This window comes from Melospiza melodia, chromosome 6, assembly GCF_035770615.1.
Source record: "Melospiza melodia melodia isolate bMelMel2 chromosome 6, bMelMel2.pri, whole genome shotgun sequence".
Classification (NCBI taxonomy): Eukaryota; Metazoa; Chordata; class Aves; order Passeriformes; family Passerellidae; genus Melospiza; species Melospiza melodia.
The window spans coordinates 5616060-5634472 of record NC_086199.1 but is presented as its reverse complement, the minus strand read 5'-3'; the positions used below and the strand labels follow the sequence as shown (position 1 = coordinate 5634472).

General features: G+C 41.8%; 1 protein-coding gene and 1 long non-coding RNA gene across 4 annotated transcripts in view; one reads left to right on the top strand and one right to left on the bottom strand.

The window, feature by feature from the left end:
- Nucleotides 1-5071, bottom strand: part of PCNX4 (pecanex 4) — a 17557-nt gene extending 12486 nt beyond the window's left edge. Inside the window, exons 1-2 of one of the 3 annotated variants that reach the window (XM_063159740.1) lie at nucleotides 5001-5071; nucleotides 1197-1922 (exon numbers count right to left, since the gene is read on the bottom strand). In XM_063159740.1, coding sequence (XP_063015810.1) covers nucleotides 1197-1885 — 689 coding nt within the window. In that variant the 5' untranslated portion in view covers nucleotides 1886-1922; nucleotides 5001-5071. Of the gene's footprint in view, nucleotides 1-1196; nucleotides 1923-2534; nucleotides 4654-5000 lie in introns of those variants that run through there. The other 2 variants (XM_063159741.1, XM_063159742.1) reach the window with 2 other exon arrangements.
- Nucleotides 4623-18413, top strand: LOC134420051 (uncharacterized). The gene is made up of 3 exons (XR_010028228.1): nucleotides 4623-4758; nucleotides 15525-15675; nucleotides 18324-18413. It is a non-coding gene; the product is annotated as an uncharacterized LOC134420051 (long non-coding RNA).

The following is an 18413-nucleotide window of genomic DNA, read 5'->3' as shown; positions in this document are numbered from 1 at the left end:
ACTAGAAGAATTGGCATGTTGCCTGTACACCTACAGATAATACTGTATATTCCTGAAGAGGATTTTTTTCTACATAAAATGTTAAAATTTTCCTGCAAAATCACAAAGATCATTATTAGAAATTTGCATAAATTCTAACCTAGATGTAGTTTACCAACTAAAGGTGGTAGACTGCCAAGATATTTGGTTTCCCTCTCCATTTTAATAAGTAAGCAAGCCTCACAGGAATTTTATCAGGAATTTTGACAATGTCTTAATCTTCTCCCCAGGAAATTGAATAGAAGGATTTGGAGTCCCAAGACCACATGTGTAATTCTCATACTTCACCTGAGGTGGCAATTAGGGTAAATCATTAACAAGGACATCTCCCAGTGCAAAACCAGCAAATTCAAACATGCTTTTTTTAATGTATCTGGTGTAACCCACCCATAAAATATTACATGTGACAAAGTGCTATAAATATCACCTGACAGGGAGAAAGAATGCAGAAAATAAACCTAAAAGCATCTTGTTTTAGGAGCCTGAAACTACAAATACTTCAGCTAAGACACTCATCTGAAAAACAGAAATGTGACTCTCCTAATTTGTAGACTGACACAGCTCTTTTGTCTTGGAAAAGCATTTAAAAATCCAAGTTCCAAATCTGTATCACAAAGCCACAGCAATATTCCCATTTGCATATCCATTCATCAAAACCAAATTCAAGGGGTTTGGGTTTTTTTTTTTTTTTGCCTGTTGTATAAAATCCTCTGCTATCACTTTACAGAGCTTAAATTAGAAAGTATTCCAGGATGAAATCTGGACATAAATCCTGTAATCCTGAAGCTTGCAGTGTTTAGATTTATGATTCCAGGTCAGGAACATGTGTTTTCAAAGCACATCCTTTAAAAGGATATATTTGCAAATGCTCCAATACAAAAATATGAAAAATGACATGGTAGAAAGTAGTTTTAACCTATCTCTTACAAACTGCTCTTCCTGGTTTACATGGAATGCTATGGAAATTTAAGAGCCTTTTATACACAGCATAGAACCTCAATTTTTACCATAAATGCATCAATTTTCTTCCTTTGAAGTTACTACAGTTGATTAGAATCTCAAAATAAATTTCCCTCAGAAGAATAATTTAACCTTTCCCACCAAAAATACACAGAATGACCATCACTTTAAGTGGCTGAATGCATTATTACATTTACCTGTGTGCAAGATCCACTGCAATGAAGACAAAAATGTAGAAAGGTCTCATCAGAGCAGTGATTTCATAAGTATCCAGTGCTTGGAAAGTGGCTGTTTCAGTGGCTGTGTTTATGATTAATGAATACTCTCCTATACATATGGTCACCCATCCAAACACAAAGATCACAACAGTCCCTCCAATGTTGCTGTATAACAAGGTTATTCTGTTTGGCAGCAAATACCAAGTTCCCAGCCCACACAACACCCCTGCCAGGAGGGAATGGAATACAGTGTTGATTATGTACTTCTTGCCAGGAATAATAAATTTTACTGTCTCTGAACCTACACAGCTGGAAAATTCGAACTCGTCTTCATCTGTCAGGGTATTCTGAATTTGCATTCTTTCTACTGTCACTGTTTTCTGCTTTGCATAGAGGTTTGTCATCTGAAGAGCAAGGGCAGTAACAAACATGAGTCCTCCTGACAGGGCTGCTGTGCACAAGTCCTGCATCACCCCCAGCTGGTACAGGAGTGTCCCCACTCCTCCCCAGAGCCATGGGGTCAGGAAAAGGATGATCTGGTTCACATAGATGTAGGGAGGGGCACAGTAGCCTAATTTGAACCTGGGACCTCCCAGCAGGGTCTGAGGGAAGCGCTTCAGGAAGAACTCCTGCTTGTAGTCATTGAGCAGGGGGACATCTGGCCCCATCCTGTGGCTCAGCAGGGCTGGCTGGGGATCATCTTTCCTGTAGGAGAACAGGAAGGAAAACATGGACACATTACTGATTGTGGAACTCAGAACCCAGGGAATTCTTGGGTCTTCTTTTTATTTGCCAAGCTACAGTGGAATTCTGACATGTTGCTGTTAGAATTCTCAGAATACAATAAGCAAACATCTATTTAAAAATGTGAACACACTCTTTCATCTGAAGGTTGCAAATAAAAACATATAACCTGTTCTTGGGAGATGACAAAACCAACCCACCTCCCCATCAGAATACCTTCCTAAAACTGACATTCTTCCCACTCAATCTGATTGCAATCACACCTTGGCACAGACCTCCAATTCCAAATCCTATCAAGGATCTCTGTGTACTGAGTCTGTGATTTCAGTGAACAGCCACACAATGCAAGGACTCAGGCACAGAGAGCAAAAAAAGAAAATTAAAACTTTATGCAATAAAGCTTTTTCTACATAAATAAGTTAAAGTATTACAAATTGTTTTCCACACCAGCATTGCTACCATCCTCCCTACACAGCCCTGCTGCAGGATATGATCTCAGTGTAAACTAAAATAAGCAGTTCACTTTCTGCTTCCTAAAACTTATACATTAAAAAAAAAAATCAAACACAATACTTGTGAGTTGTAGCAAAATTAGGATATATTCTTCATGGTGCCAATGGAAAAAGCTGAAAGAAAGGAAAAAAAGATACCTGTAGACATTTACAGCGACCCATCAAACAAAATAGGTTTGAATGCTCATTCAGAGAGGATCAGGCAATGTAGAAACAATGAATGTAAAGTGATAACTATGATATTCAAATATATTCTAGGCTACTAATCATGAAAGCAAGAATCTGTGAGTGACAGGTAGAAATAAGCTAAGAAATAGGGTGAAAAAAACAGCACACAAAAAAGCAGTGCCAATCTCATTAATAGTAACTCTATAAAATAGATTGTGTGCATTAGGAGATGTGCAAGGACAGAAATTCTAACTTTCTTCCCCTGGAGCTGTACAAGCTGATGGATACCCATTGCCATCACTGGTGAGACATTAAAAATTAAACATTTGGCTGTCACAGAGTCCTCAAACTACTGTGATCCCTTTTTGCTACAATACCAAACCTTTCTGAGCCCTTCTGAGAACAATTCACCCCATTTATTTAAACAGGTCTCAGTCACTTGAATGCTGATACATGCTGATCATTGGGGAATGAAGCTGCAATCAGTGAAAATGAGATTTTATGCATTATCATCACTGAAAATTTACATGCTACATCCACTAAGTCAATAAACTCCATCATGGGAAGCAGGACCCCACAGGCTCTGTAACTATTCTTTATGTAGGTTGTGGATTTTTTTTTTTTTTTTAATAAAATATTGAAAAAACAGGTTTTTTGGTCCTAGTATTTTAAGCCACTGAAAGTTTCTCAAATGTAAGAAGGCAGCAGTCAGTCCTACTGGAACTAATGGAAAAGACACGTGTTGACAATGGACAGGGGAATTCATCCCAGTCAGCTCAGGAATTTGAGAATGTAACAGCGACACACCCAACCAAAAACAAATTTCAAATGTAATTATAAAATATCACAATTGAATCACTCTTTAGAAAAATAAGCTCTGTTTAGAGGGTGCATGGGCTTGGAGCTTAAATTGCTGGGATAGTTACGTGCAGTAGAAGATTTACAGGCATGGAAATGACAGAAGCTGAGTTGAAAAAGAAAATACAGAACCGATAGGTGCAGAGTTTTCCTTGAAAAACAGTTTTTGGGCAGCTGTGTTTTTCTGCCCTGAGAAGGGCTATTTTTGCTTCAAGTTCCAGTCTGCATTTGTGTTTGTCAGTTTATATTGCTAACCAAATGTTAACAAAACACTCCCCTTACAGTTTCTGTGTAAACAATAGGCATCTTTGTGTGAGACACAAGAATCTACGCACATAAACAATATAGTTCCACTTGGCTCTGCTCCAAAACGAGCCATAAAAAGAGGTGAATTTATTTACTGAAGCTCGCTAACTATGGAAACTCTTCCCTCTGCTGTTCTGCTGGCTTCCAGCTACTCGGGGAGCAATCGGGACTTCAAAGAGGGGCTCATCCCTGTCTTATTCCTGGGCAAAGCCCTAGCAACAAGGCTGCACACATTTGTGAGTGTTTACAGGACCTGGCTTCAATGCACATTCCTGACATACAGGCCCGGCCCCACTTTGACAACTTGCCTGGATACCCAAACAAGCCCTAACACAACAGTCCGTCATCACCGGGGGGATCTGTGCCACTTGGATGCTATCACAGCAAGGATGGAAAAAGGGCTTTAACACCATAAAGCCACTTCACAAGTTTCCCCTGCAATAACCTCGTTATTACAAAGCGAAAAAAAAAACAAACCGTGCCACAAATTCAGGCAGGAATTCACAGGAGGGCACGAATTTTTGTCTAAATGAACACCATCCTCCACGTGGGCTGATGGTGGATCAGCCGAGTTTGGTTTGCTTTTATTTTTAGCAGATTACAGAGTTTGTGTACAGCTGTCTGCCACCTGAGCAGCTGAAACACATAGGGCTTAAAAATCCTTACCTCGGTGGTCTTACAGGTGTTTAAGGGTAGGGGTTACCAAGCACCTGCTAGCCAAGCTGGGGATGATAAAGGAGGTGGGAGGTGGAGCGGAGGCTGTGGCATCCCACAAAATCCAGACGCTCCCACACACCGGGTTAAGGATTCCCCGGAGGAACATCCATGGCTGAAGTCCCCAGTTTGCTGCAGGCCAGCTTCCAGCCAGGAGGATCAGGCTGCGAGCCCCTGCTCAGCAGTGCTGACTCCATTCCCCAGGGGACACAGCATTTAGGACCGCACGTCCCATCCAGGTATGGGATGAGCATCCCGGGATCACCTTCGGGAAGGGTCGCCGGCCGCCTCCCCCCGCGGCACCGCTGCCCCTGACCAGAGGGGTTCCCACCGGGGCCACCACGCTTCCCACCCACCCAGCTCCCTTCACCTCCTCTGCAGGCTCTGAATAAAAACACCCAACACCCAGCGAGTACAAAAACACCTCTGCGGTCTGCGGAGGGGAAGGGCCGGGGGGCAAATCCGCAAGGATGGCACCTACCTGGGGCCCGGGCTCGGAGCGGGCAGGGGGCGGCAGGGCACGGGGCCGAGCCGGCGCTGGGAGATAGTGGAGGAGGACGGCGGAGCGCTGCCGTTCTCTGCCCGCCCCTTTTTCCCGCCCCTCAGCGGCCGCCGCCATTTTGCCCGCCTGAGGGAGGCAGTGGGGACGCGCTGCCTGCGGGAAATGGCTCCGGCCAGCCCTGGCCCCGCTCCCGGCGCTGCTCCCGGCAGGGTCGGTACGGGAGCACTGCGGGGCCGCGGTGCTCCCGCTCCCTCACGGGTGAGGGCGGCATCCCAGAACGGATCCGGGTGGAAAAGACCTCTGGCATCATCGAGCCCAGTCCATGGCCAGACCACTGCACTGAGTGCCCGGCCAGTCTCTAAGAGCCCGGCCGTGGCTCCGCCGCTTCCCTGGCCGGCCCATTCCAATGTCTGATCTTTCTTCCTGGAAAAAATTCCTCTAATGTCCAATTTACCTCCCCTAGTACATCTTCAGACTATGTCCTCTCATCCTGCCCCTTGTTCCTAGGAAGCAGATCCTGATCCCCGCCTGGCTTCACCCTCCCGTCAGGGAGTTAAAGAGAGCGAGAAGGTCCCCAGCATTCTGACACCATAACAGAATAACCCTAAAAATTCCCCTAATCTTGAATATTAATGGCATTTATGTATTAACTAATTCAATATATGAACACTGGTTTTAGCCTCAGAACCAAATTAATTCTGTTTTCTTCCAGCATTCAGTGGCAAACTGAAATATAAATCCAAATGCTGCAGTACCCCTTCAAATTACACCAAAATACTGAGAATATTTAACAGAGTCAGCACACATAATATAATTCATATCTAATAATACTAAAATGTATAATTCAGTGTATTAACACCAGGGCACACATCTACCTTAATCCCTGTTAGAACAATCACCATGTAGATAGTTAGGAACAGTTATATCCATTTAAATCTGAATATGTAATTTAACACACAAGCATGTGCTTGGAATTTTAGACAATGGATTGACTGGGAGCAGTTCTCATCAGAAGCATCATAACATTTTTGTAGGTCTGTTAATCTTTATTCTTCAGAGATAATAAAAAGGCAGTTGGATTGGGGAATCCAGTGTAAACCTTGGAAACACCACCAGAGGACAATGATCCTTTGTCTTTATTGTCTTCATTTTAATGTACTTCAGTAGCACAGTTAATTCCATCCTCTTGCATAATAAATTTTAAAAAATGTTTTTTGCACTATCCTTGATCTAATATTTTTTCATCTCCTCTTTCAAATGCATATGTTGAAATCCTATTAAAATTATTTATATCTCATAGGTATTCTAAGGTAAATAGCATTTCTTTGCAATTCCCTAAAGGTTGGTAGCAGGTATTTACTTTTTGGTTGTCAAGTTTCATCCTGTCCCAGTTTCCCAATTCAGTTACAGCTTTGTAAAGATGACAATTCTCTTCTGGAATGTTTAAATCCTAAAAAACAACAGCGGAGTGAGGGAAGCAGACACTGGATTTATTTCTTTGCAAGCTCTGCTGCTTGTGTTTCAAAATTCACATAAAGCTCCTTCAAAATCCCAAGGAATCATTTCCTATATTTTCACTCTTGCTCAAAAAGGATAAATCAGAATTTCAGTCAGTGCAAACTGACTACTGGTGAAGGGAGCATAGTAATTTATTTCTCTTAAGAGTTCTAAGAGGTTTCTTGTTCATATAAAATAAGATAAAACTTGCCAACAGAATAAACTGTTCAAGGTAAATTCTGCTGACCTCCAGCTGTCTTTTTCTGGATATCACACAATATATAGCTGGAAACATTAACTATCTCACTGAATTTAACAGGACTCCTGATCCTCTTAAAATTATGATACACATAAACCATTTCCAGATTTTGGACTTGGTTTTTGTCTTGCCTGTTCAGTTTGTGAAAAGTCTGTTAGTCCTAACTCCCTGAATATGAACATTTCCGTATTTTTAATGTTGACTTTGTTTGTAGTAGTACAAGTACAAATATTTTTCTTACTGACCTTTCTTCTCTTCAGAGATAAACCAAAAAATAAGTGTTTTCTGTTTGGAAATGCATCTTTGTGTGTTGCTGTAAGGGTAGGGAAAACAGATGCTTTCTCGCAGTTATTGATTATTAAGAGAGAAAGAGCTTGTTGGATTATGGAACTTTTTCCTGATGCCCAAAGTTAATTATTGTTTTATTGCAGTCTGCAGGCTGGCATTCCCAAAAGGGAGGATATCAGAGTAAAATCTGACTCCTTGTTTTACTCAGTCTGTCCTGCATCCTGCAGGGGACCCATCCTGTGTCTGTGCAGGTTTCTGGAGATCTCTGTGTGCTGGATGTGTGTTATCCATGACTTCTTTCCTGTGGCTCCCTTGGCAGTAATGCCTTTTGACAACTTGGCCGTAGGCTGGCAGAGGAGCTCACTCCTTTCTGGGTGACTTTATCCCTTTAAAATAAACTTTAGGAAAATGTTCCCCATTCCTACATGTGGAAGATACCCATGTTTTCCCAAAGGGAAAGGCTTTTGTTGACATTTTTGGGCAACCATTAAGAGTTTCAGGGTAACATCCATGTAAAAAGTTTTAGGAAGTGAAGCATCAGCTCCCTTTCAGGTGCCCTTCCTGCATGGCAGCTGAACATATGCTTCAAGTCATTTCAGTATTCCTACCTAGCTGTTTATTACAACATTAAAACATGAGAATATTTCTCATCAATTTATCTCTGTATATAAAGTGGTTTGGATTTTATAAGAACTGTATTCTTCAGATGAAGGATAAAATACTGAGTTTGCAGATTTCTGTTTAATTTGTGTAGGATAATCTTAAAATCAGCAGCTTTGACCTGAATTCTTTTTGTTGTTTATCACAGTAGGTTTTCCTTTTTTTCCTCCTCTTTGCATTTCATGTTGAAAACATCTTGATTATGGAAGCAATCTAGTTAAATATTGTATGTTTTGGGAAAGACTCACTTCTCTTGGAAGTCTCTTTCAATTGCTGTATTTTGAGAATCTGTCACTGATCCAAGGAGAAAGGGACAGAGAGAGAATTGCAAACAGCAAATTTTTGTACTACTGGAATCGTAAGTGACAGCCCAGGATTGACTATGGGATATTCTACATCTTTAGTTTGACAGGGTGCAAGAGTCCTGTGGCCATGCAGCCTTCACAGTTGTCATTTATACCCCAGTGTGTGGATATAAACAGAGACAGATCAAGTGTGGTGGTTGTGAGGGTCCCAGGACGAGGGAAGAGATGAATCTGACTCCATATTCTTCTATAATAAGAATTGAATAATAAATAATATATATTTATTGTTCTATTCTATTCTATTCTAACACCATACTAAAGAAAGAGAGGGGATACATCAAAAGGCTAGAAAGGAAAAAATAATAAAAACCCGTGACTGACCACAGTCCCAACACAGCTGGACTGGGATTGGTCATTAAGTCAACACAATTCACATGGAACCAATCAAAGAGGCACCTGTTGGTAAGCAACCTCCAGACCACGTTCCAAAGCAATCAGATAACTATTGTTTGCATTTCTTTTCTGAGGCTTCTCAGCTTCTCAGGAGAAAAATCCTGGGCAATGAAGATTTTTCAGAAAATATGGTGACAATCATGTGGGACACTCTCTGCTCCAGTGACACACAGGAGTAGGAATGTTTGAATCACCAACAAAGTAGTGTCTCCTGTGTCCTTGACAGTTCACCCAATTAAAAATGGTCATGTACACACTTGGTGCTTGTTAAAACTTGGCGCAGGTCACCACTGTCCAGCATCCAATTTCTCAAGAACTTAAAAAAGTATTCTTGAGCAAGAAAATTCAGAGATCTCAGTGCAACATTTGGGCTCTGTGGGATATTGGGAATGAAGGAGGTGTCTCTGGAGGGAGTTGAATGCTCGTTAATGGAGAGCTGCTGCATTGGTCATTAGGAAACATCTCTCCAGAAGCAGGTCTGAGTGCTGGTTTGTGATGGTGCAAAAAGTGCCTTGATCCACTCAGAACTGGGATGTCCCTGGTGGGGCTGGTACCTTCTTAAGGAGGAATAAAAGCGGTGGTCTGGTGTCAGGAACTGCCTTGTTGAGGGCTTCAAGTGGCCCATCCCAAGAGGAAGGAGGCCAAGGACCTTCTTAGCTCACTGTGCCACTCCTAAAAGATGTCCTAACCATGAAGCTGTGGACAAGGCTATGGAAGAGCCACTAGCAGCTATTCTAGTGAAATCAGACTAGAGAAGGAGCCTGATCCCATCACTCAGGCACATTTCCCTTGTATGCCTGACTTAAAGTATTAATTACTCCTTGCCTGTTGTTTCTAATTGTGTCTTCAGAACAGCAGCCCAGGCAGGGAATGTCTCAGTGTGAAGACCCTCCTGTGAAATTCCCACAATATTGAGAAATTCAGCCATGATTTCTTGGTATACATAATAATAATCTCGTGCCCCCACAGCATTATAAACTATTAGGTTCCACATGGAGAAGGATTCCCAGCCAACCATCCAAGTCCTCCCCAGGAGCAAAGCTGGACCTTCACAGCTCTTTTGGGTGGCAATATTGAACTGTATCTTACACAATAAAGCATTTTGGGTAAACTGGTTGCTATTGTGAAGAGCCTGTCTAGGTCTGTCCCAAGTAGTAAAACTTGTATAAATAATAAAAAATAAAATAAATAAAAAGACAGAAATGGTAAAGTTCTGATCTGTGCTGATGTTCAGCACACTGAAATATTGTTAATTAATCTCTGTTATTTTGATGTCCAGTTTTTCTGACATGGGTTTTGATCTAATCTTGAAGAATTCTGAAACTCTCCTTTTTTTCTTTTTATGTGCAAGTACATTTTGGAGAGATTTTCATAATTTCTTTGTGTCCAGCTTCTCTAATAAGGTTGGACAGATTCTCACAGTTTCTGTTGCTAATATGATTCCTGGCAAATAGAGCAGAAGGTTCAGGAGAACAAAAGAAGTGATCTAATTTTAGTAATGGTGCAGACTGAGTCTGTCATTTTTCTCTCTTTTATCCTGCTACCCTTTCTGAATGTCAGAACCTCTCCCAGCACTGCCTCTTTTCAGTTTGAATTGAATTCTTGTTCCTCGTCAAGGACTGGGCATGATGAGTTTTTAGATACTCCTCGGAACAGACACTGAGTATTTGAGAGGCTGATCAGGGAAATTCTGACTTGTCACAGGTAATTTGCTAAGAATGAACAACTTCCAGTGAAGCTTTTTTGCAGATTAGAAACTCTCATATCTGAAATTTCACTTAATATGTATGTCATATTTCTATTCTCCATTTTAGATCTTACATTGAAGTGTGAATCTATTGCAGTGTAAAGACAATAAAGGAATTAAGTTTCTGAAAGACAAAGAAGGTTGCATTTACTGAAATAAATCTGCTCAGTTTGTGAGGTGCTCAGATCTTGGTCCAGTGAAGTTCTTCAGCTTGTGTGTAATTCAAGTGTGAGAATTTCTGTAGAAGCCTTAACATAAAACAGATTCTCTCAAAGGCAATGGAAATACAAGCATGTTTTAAATTAAATATATGCTCACAAACTTTTCTAGTTTTGAATCTCTGAGGATTGTTCTATGAACAGCAATTATACTTGTCTTAGTCAGCCTTTATTCTTGTGCTTCTGTTTTGGATGTGAGAAATAAACTGCCTGTGTATGCCATTTGGAGGATGGCAATTATATACATCTGATGTGCAGAACTGGACAAGAAAGCAAAGAGTAAAGAATAACATGGTTTGAAGTGAAAATTGCTTGAGCAGTAACAAAATGCAGAGGACGTCCTTTGTTGGATGTTTATTGAGTGTGCTACACAAACACCAGTGTTGTTGGGAATAAATTATAGTTCAACATGTAGAGACATGGTATTTTACAAAATGAAAAATAAAGCCAGCCTAAATATTAATTTTGTTCCTGAGCAGGTCTACTTAATTAACCATGCCAAACATGATTAAAAATGTGCAATCATTTTTCAAAATAAATAATTCCATAGCATCTAGCTCCAGTTTGTTTCATTTCATGTCATCTGGATACAAGGAGGCAGGCAAGCATTGCAATTGAATCCATGAAACCTACAGCCATATGATGATTGATGCAGCAGACCACACTATTAGATCTAAAAATGGGCTGTGGAATACACTTGATGTACTTTAAAATAGTATTTTCGTCTGTCTTTGCAGATGAAATAATTAGGTAGACTTTCTTCCCTAACTTACATGATGGACTTAAAAACTAGGCTGAAGGATTTTGAGATGTGAGGAGTGTTGCTTCTTAGTTTGTGTCTTTATGAATTATGTTTACATTGCTTCTTCTGAAATTGTTAATCCTGAAAAAAAAGGTGAAAGCTCAAGTATATTCCAGGAACTGGAGCTTAAAAGAGCCTTCTGCCAAACCGGCAAAGCTGGAAACGAAATCTCCCTTATCACAATCAAACAGCTCATCATTTAACCTGAAATTGGAAGGGAGGGACCATTTTTTCTCCACTCCTGTTTTCCATCCATGTAGAGGCTTGGATGGTTGCACCAAGAGGCTCAGCTGCCAGCCCACCCCTTCACAGTGTTCAGTTTTGCTTATCCCTTCCTTTTCCTGCTCTGGTGCCTGCCCATTACTCCCACTCCACCTGCAGCCATGGAATAGCACAGTATTTCTGCTGAAATGAATGTTCCTGAAATGCTTCTTCTGCAGGGGCTGGGTGGCAGATAAAAATGAACAGGGTGATCTGAGGGCTGGCTTTCCCCAGAGTATGAGAAGGCCAGGTTGGCTGCTCTGGAGCCATCTCCATGGTTCTTTCCTATATCTGGCACTTGTTTGCCACAGGGTGATTTTGTTTCAGCCAGCCCCCTCCCACTGCTATCACATGCAGCTCTTATCAGGCTGCTACTGTGGCTAAAAAGTTGATGTTCTTGAGGCACATCAAGAAATCTGGCAGCCAGCCCTCGGCTAGAGCTCAGATTCTGCAACAATAATGTTTACATTGGCAGCCCATCGAACAGAAACTCGCGTCCTCTCCAGCTGACTGGTGTGATTCTAGCAATTAATTCAGCTTTTCCAGTCACAAACGTTTGTTGATACAGCTTGTGGCTCTTCCTGTTTCCATACACATCAGTAACTTGGAAAAAAAACTGGCTCGGCAGTCACAGAATCACAGAATGTTGAGGTTGGAAGGGACCTTCGGAGGTTGTCTGGTCAAGCCCTGCTCAGAGCAGAGTCAACTTATAGCAGGTTTCTCAGGGCTGTGTCCTCTCAGATTTTCAGTATCTCCAAGGATGGAGACACCAAAACAACTCTGGGCAACCTTTCCCAGTGTTTGATTTCCTTCCCAGTATAAACTTCTCATATTTAAATTGAGTTTCCCCAATGCACTGCATGTCCATTGCATTGCTTCTTATCTGCTCACTGGGTACCACAGAGAAGAGTTGGTCTCTGTCTTCTTATTCCTTCACATCATGAATTTATGTACACTGATATAATTCTTTGACCTTCTCCAGACTGAATTGCTCCTTCAGTTTCTCCTTATATAACAGATTCCTCAGTCCCTTCATCATCATCCTGGCCCTTTGCTGGGCTCATCCCACCATGTCCACATCTCTTTTGTGCTGGAAAGCCCAGGACTGGACGCAGCACTGCAGATGTGACCCCTCCTAGTGCTGAAGAGAGAAGGATCACTTCCCTTGACCTGCTGCAGGTACTTTCCCAAATGTAGCCCCAAGAGGCTGCTGACCCTCTCTGCTGAGTGGTCACCTTGCTGGCTCATGGTCAGCTTGCTGTGAACCCCAGAACCTTTCCTGCAAAGCTCTTTTCCAAGCTCGTCCTGCTCTGGTGCTTGGGGGTATTAATATCTGGATTCAGGACAAGGAGCTACTGGAGAGAGTCCAGTGGAGGTCACAAAGATGATCAGGAGTCTGGAGCATCCCTCTAATGGGGAGAGATGAGGGAGCTGGGCTTGCTTAGTTCAGGGAGGAGAAGACAAAGAGAGGATCTCATAAATGTGTACAAATTTCTCCAAGGTGGATGCCACAAGGACGGTACCAGATTCTTTTTGGTGATGCCCAGTGACAGGATAAGGAGCAATGGCCATAAACTAAAACACAAAAAGGTTCATCTCAATGTGAGGAGGAACTTCTTTACCCTGAGGGTGGCAGAGCACTAGAACAAGCTGCCCAGAAAGATCATGGATTTTCCCTCCCTGGAGACATTCCAAACCCACTTGGGTGCATTCCTGTATCACCTGCTCCAGGTGGCTCTGCCTCAGCAGAGTAGTTGGACTTGATGATTTCCAGAGGCCTCTTCCAATCAAAACTTGTCTGTGGTTCTGTGACTTTGCATTTCTTTGAGCTGACTTTGATGATATTGCTGTTTGCCATTTGGAAGTGTTTATAAATAAATGCTTGGGATAGAGGGATGGAGATGGAAGTATCTGAGGTTCCCACAAAACCCACACATCATGTTTTACTTCATGGTTCTCACACTTGTAAGACCTCATAATCTCTGATGATGAGGAGGCTGTCAGAACTCTGAAAAGAGGACAAAGCCAATCCATATAAAGATTACCTGTGTAAATCTATACTGAAACAAGAAACTGCAGTTTTTTAATTCTCTGTGTTGTAATTTGAGTCCTAAAATGTTGCATTTGTAGCATTTATGCTTAAATGATGGCAACACTTCCCCAAAATAAATATATGTAAATGGAATCTTCTTAGCTACAAATGAACCACTTATATTCTGTATATTTATGTGACAGAAATCCATAGTTTCCTTTGTATGCTGGTTTTTTCTGCATGGTTGGTCTTTCCAACAGCAAGACCTCACTGTCTCTGCCCTCAGCTTACCAATGGTGAGAACGTAGAGTGTCCATCTGGTTTCCTGGGTAGAGAGGATACAGAAAAATGCTGATTGTGAAATGTCACTGCCTGGAATTGCCAAATGTCCTGAATATGTCCAGTTTGTTCTTTGCCTTTATAATGTTGCATGCTATTTTGGGGTACAGGGACCTAAAGCCTAATAGAGCTGTTTGAGAATTCCTGTTTTTTAGCTTTGATTTGCCATTCACATGGGACAGTCATTGATTCATGACATGGATTTACACCCACCTGTGAAATCTGTTACTTTGTGCTTTACCTTGAATCCAGATTTTCCTGTCTCTATTGGATGGCTCAGACAATGCACTGAAGACATTGAGAGCACAATTCTGGCTTATGGAAAGTCAGGAAGGGAGATGCTTTTGTGCTGCCTTTTTTTGGTGTGTTTCCAAGCATTTGGAGATCAGAAAAATCCAGGCCTGTTCCTTCATCCACACTGAGAAATTTAAGCACATTCAGAACCCTCTGTCTACCTTTCTTTACCCAAACTCACTGACTAATTTTTAACATTAACATAGTTTAGATTTTTTATTTTACTTCTCTGGTTTGAAATGTCTTCATTTTCTTTCAGGTTTTATCCTGAAAATTTATCAACAGTACCAAAATCTAGATTTGTCAGAAAGGTGTGGGACTTGAATAACATTTTAAAGGGGGTGCAGCAGAGAAAGGAAGTAGAAATGTTGCTAAAATTAATTTATGGAATTTACAATTAATCTGCTCACTCCTAACTTGACTGTTGGAGAAGGTCAGCATAGAGGGTCTTCATGGCATGGTTGTATGAATCTCTTTGGGTTCCTGACAATCAAGGCAGCACATTTTAACCCCTCAGCTCCGTTCCTTGCATGGCAGGACATAGCCCAGTGCTTTGCCTGGGGCTGCCTTGCTGCCTGCATTCCCTGCTAGTGCAGTTCCCCATGGCTTCCCTTCAGAATGCTTCATTTGAAGGGTGGAAAAATGGCCTTGAGTTTAAGATACTGGACTGAGATGCATCCAAAATGCTAAAATACGTTGTCGTATTTATCAAGAGTTCTATTATCATTATAGTACAAGGATTCCATACCACCAGAGTTTCATTCCTCCTCGATGTTTCTCGTAGGCAACTCCTCCAAGCACTGACTGTTCCTGGTCCTTGCAGCAGCCATCTGACCCCAGATCCCACCAATCCACTCTTCTATACCACTGTTCTTATTGGCTACAGGTGTGGCCTGTTATCATCAGGCCTGCTCCTAATTTTTAGTAATTGGTTCAGCTGCAACTCTTTAGGGGATAAGATTACATTCTGTACCACCTTCATTTACTCATACTGTATCTCCCTACAAAAATAGTAAAAAAATGTTTTCTTCAAACAAATGTGATTTCTTGTGACGTTCTGTAGATCTGCTAACTTCAGCTTTGCCCCTGCAAACCAGGTCCTGTCCAGCTAAGCTGGTTGGATACCAGGTAGTAGGAAGAAAAACATAATTATTAATAATAAAACCCCAAATCCTGCTTCATGGACAGAGCTCATCTCTTATAAGTAGGTCAGAGTCGTTTCAGAAAGCATAGCCACAGTCACACAGTGTTTAATAGTCCCTGTTAATGCTTCACACTTTCCCTCACTTTTAAAACTTCCATTTCAGAGTCAGATGAGTCACCACAATATGTTTTTTTCCTTCTGCAGTTCACACATTGTCCTGGCATGTTGGCAGCAGCTCTGGTGAATCCAGGTCCCCCGGTCTGCGAAGGAAACACCCCTGAACGGGTCCCTGGGATTAGGCAGGAAGCAGAGGCTTTAATGAAGCAGACTCCATTCTTCCAAGGGGTGAAGGGAGGTAAAGGAAGCTCCTGTTGCTTATGTGATTATTGCTAATTACTGTAATTGAACATCCTCATGACAGGAATATTTGGTGCCTGAGGTAAAGCTTGTTTGCTTCCGTGCCTTTTTTCAGCTGTCTCGTGGTGCCCTCTCGAGGTAGGAGAGCAGCCCCTTTTATTCCCTTTTCTGCAGCTGCAACACGAACTGGAAACACAGATGCTGGTGAAGAAGCTGAGAAATTGCTGTTTGCTGTGAGAAAACAAATTAAAGGTGCTAGAAATCCATACAAAATCGGTGGGGTTTGTTATTCCCATTTATAAAAGCACACTAATCTCCTTGTTTCCATCTTTTCCATGACACCCAGCACGTGAAAGGACACGAAGAGCACAGGGAATTCTTCTTTGCAATGCCCTGAGGCCACAAAGGTGCATGAACCACAGATGATACAAGGTTAAAGGCTGTTTCCATGAAGGAAGGGAATGCATTTCCCACAACGTGCTCTTGTGCCCTTGAGGCAAAGCACAAAATGCATCAGGAAATGCTGACGTGTTTGGATATTAAAGTGGATTAGGAAATTTGACACAGGAGGAAGGCTGACCTTAGGGCTCAAGTCAAACAGAGGGAGCTGTGCTGGTGAGGGAGGTGTGTGAGTGAGATGCTGGTCTCTCCAGGCTGGAGGAGCCGAATGCCTTGGATGCCATCACACCTCACTGTGAAGGACTGCAAACTGTTGGTTTCTCTTTAAATGTGACTATTAGATGCATGGTCTTGAAATATCTCTCTCCAGGTGACAGCAGATTGTCCTTCCAAGGATGCTTCATCTTAAATTCATCAAGGAGCAAGGACTGGCAGTACATTGGGTCTTGAAATTAATCAGTTTTGGTTTGGACTGGGACAGAGTTGATGCTGAATGTTTGGGGCAAGGACATTTAGTTTGAGAGATGAGCACACTATGGTGCTGATTTATTAAAAATATTCTTTTTCTAACTATCTCTGCTACTCATAGGTAACTTTTGATGGGGATGAATGTAAACAGAAGCTGAACAACATGCTGGATCTGAAGGCATAAATCCTCTCCACAGAGCAGCAAATTGAGGACTCAAGGCTGTGGTTGTGTTGAAAAGGGACTTTTGGGCCCAACACGGGGAAAGATGTTAATAAAACCTTTGTTCAATGTTACAATAGGGAACAGCTAAATGTGGTTTGGGGTTTCTTCCAATTTGACTTATTCCCATTGCCACAAATGCCACTAAGAAACCTCTTAACATCTTATTAAAGATCAAGAATGAAAAACAATTAATACTCTTCATTTTAAATACTGGAGTTAAATCAAAACCTTTCATTTTTAAAATATCATTTATTTCCTTTCCCTTTTGGTAGACTAAGGGCTTTGAAGAAAATTCACATTTTATGTTGCATTTACTTTCTTTTTGTGGGGAAAGAAAACCTTAGCTTAAGTGGTCTAAAACTGGCACTGTCTTTAATATTAATGGTGTTTTATTTTCTCTAGGGTGAAAGTTCAGGTGTTCTGAATCCCCCCAAACACATCCCGACTTGTCTTGTTTTATTATTTCTTTCTCTTTGGTCTGTTGGGTTCTGTCCATCTGTGGTTTCTCTCCCTGTTGTCATCAGCAGGAACCATGAGCAGCACATTGAGACCCAGGACTGGACAGAATTGCTGTGGCAATTGAAATAGCAACAACAAAAAGCCATGGACAAATAAAACATTAAATAATTATTTCCCCCTTTTTATTTCTTCAGCAAAGAAGGAAAAAAGGAGCTGGTTTCTGTCTGCAGTCCTGCCTTTCAGTGTGCTGTTAGAGAATGAGAGGCCACTCAGTCCATGGTTTTGGAAACCCTGTGAGTGAGTGTGAGGTGGCAGGAGGTGTTGGTTCAGGGGCATCTCCAGATGACATTATTGAATTAACTTGAGAACAGGGAAGAAATGAAGGAGAGAGGTGCCAGGCATGCCTGGGTGCTCTGGTCAGGTCAGATGTCTGGAGCATCAGGGTCACACAGGTCCCATGCTGTTTAAAATCAGGCTGGCAGGATATGTTGGGGTGACAATCACATTCCCTCCTGCCCTCATACTCTCTGCTCTCCTCTGTGCCACCCCCTCATCTAAGGAAAGGTGGCATCTTTGTTCTGGTAGAATTAACTAATCAAATTACGCTGTTGGTGATTTCAATTATGAATGTTCCCTCCCATTCTTAAAATGTTTTCACTTGTTTTCTTGGCAGGATCTCGAGGATCTCTCTTGAGAGCTCCTTTCACATAGATATGCACAGAATGAATAGTTTATCTCCACCTCCTGCTGACTTTCATGAATAATTTGATGTAAAAAGCTAAGTTGGACTTCTGCTGTGTTGGATAAGTTGGGAGTACCAGCTTCTAATATTCTAGCCACAGACAGAAACAGATTTTCTAGTTTTAGAGGACAAAGTGGCCTCTCTGGCTTCCACTTAGTTCAAATACCTAACCTTTCTCTCCTTCCCAACTATAACCAGGCTCCTTTGGGATTCCCAAAAAATGAGAGAGGCTTTGGAGGCTTCCAGCTGACAGAACATCCCTTGTGAATGAAAACAATTTATGTAGACAAAAAAAAAAAAAGATTTAATGGGATATATGACTATGATTTTTCCAGTTTCTTGTTTGCCTCCCCAGGTATATGCCAGAAAAGCCTGTGGTCACTCCTGAAGCTGAGCAGCTCATTTTATGGACTGCTTTTTGCTGCCCACTCTCACTGAAGGCAAA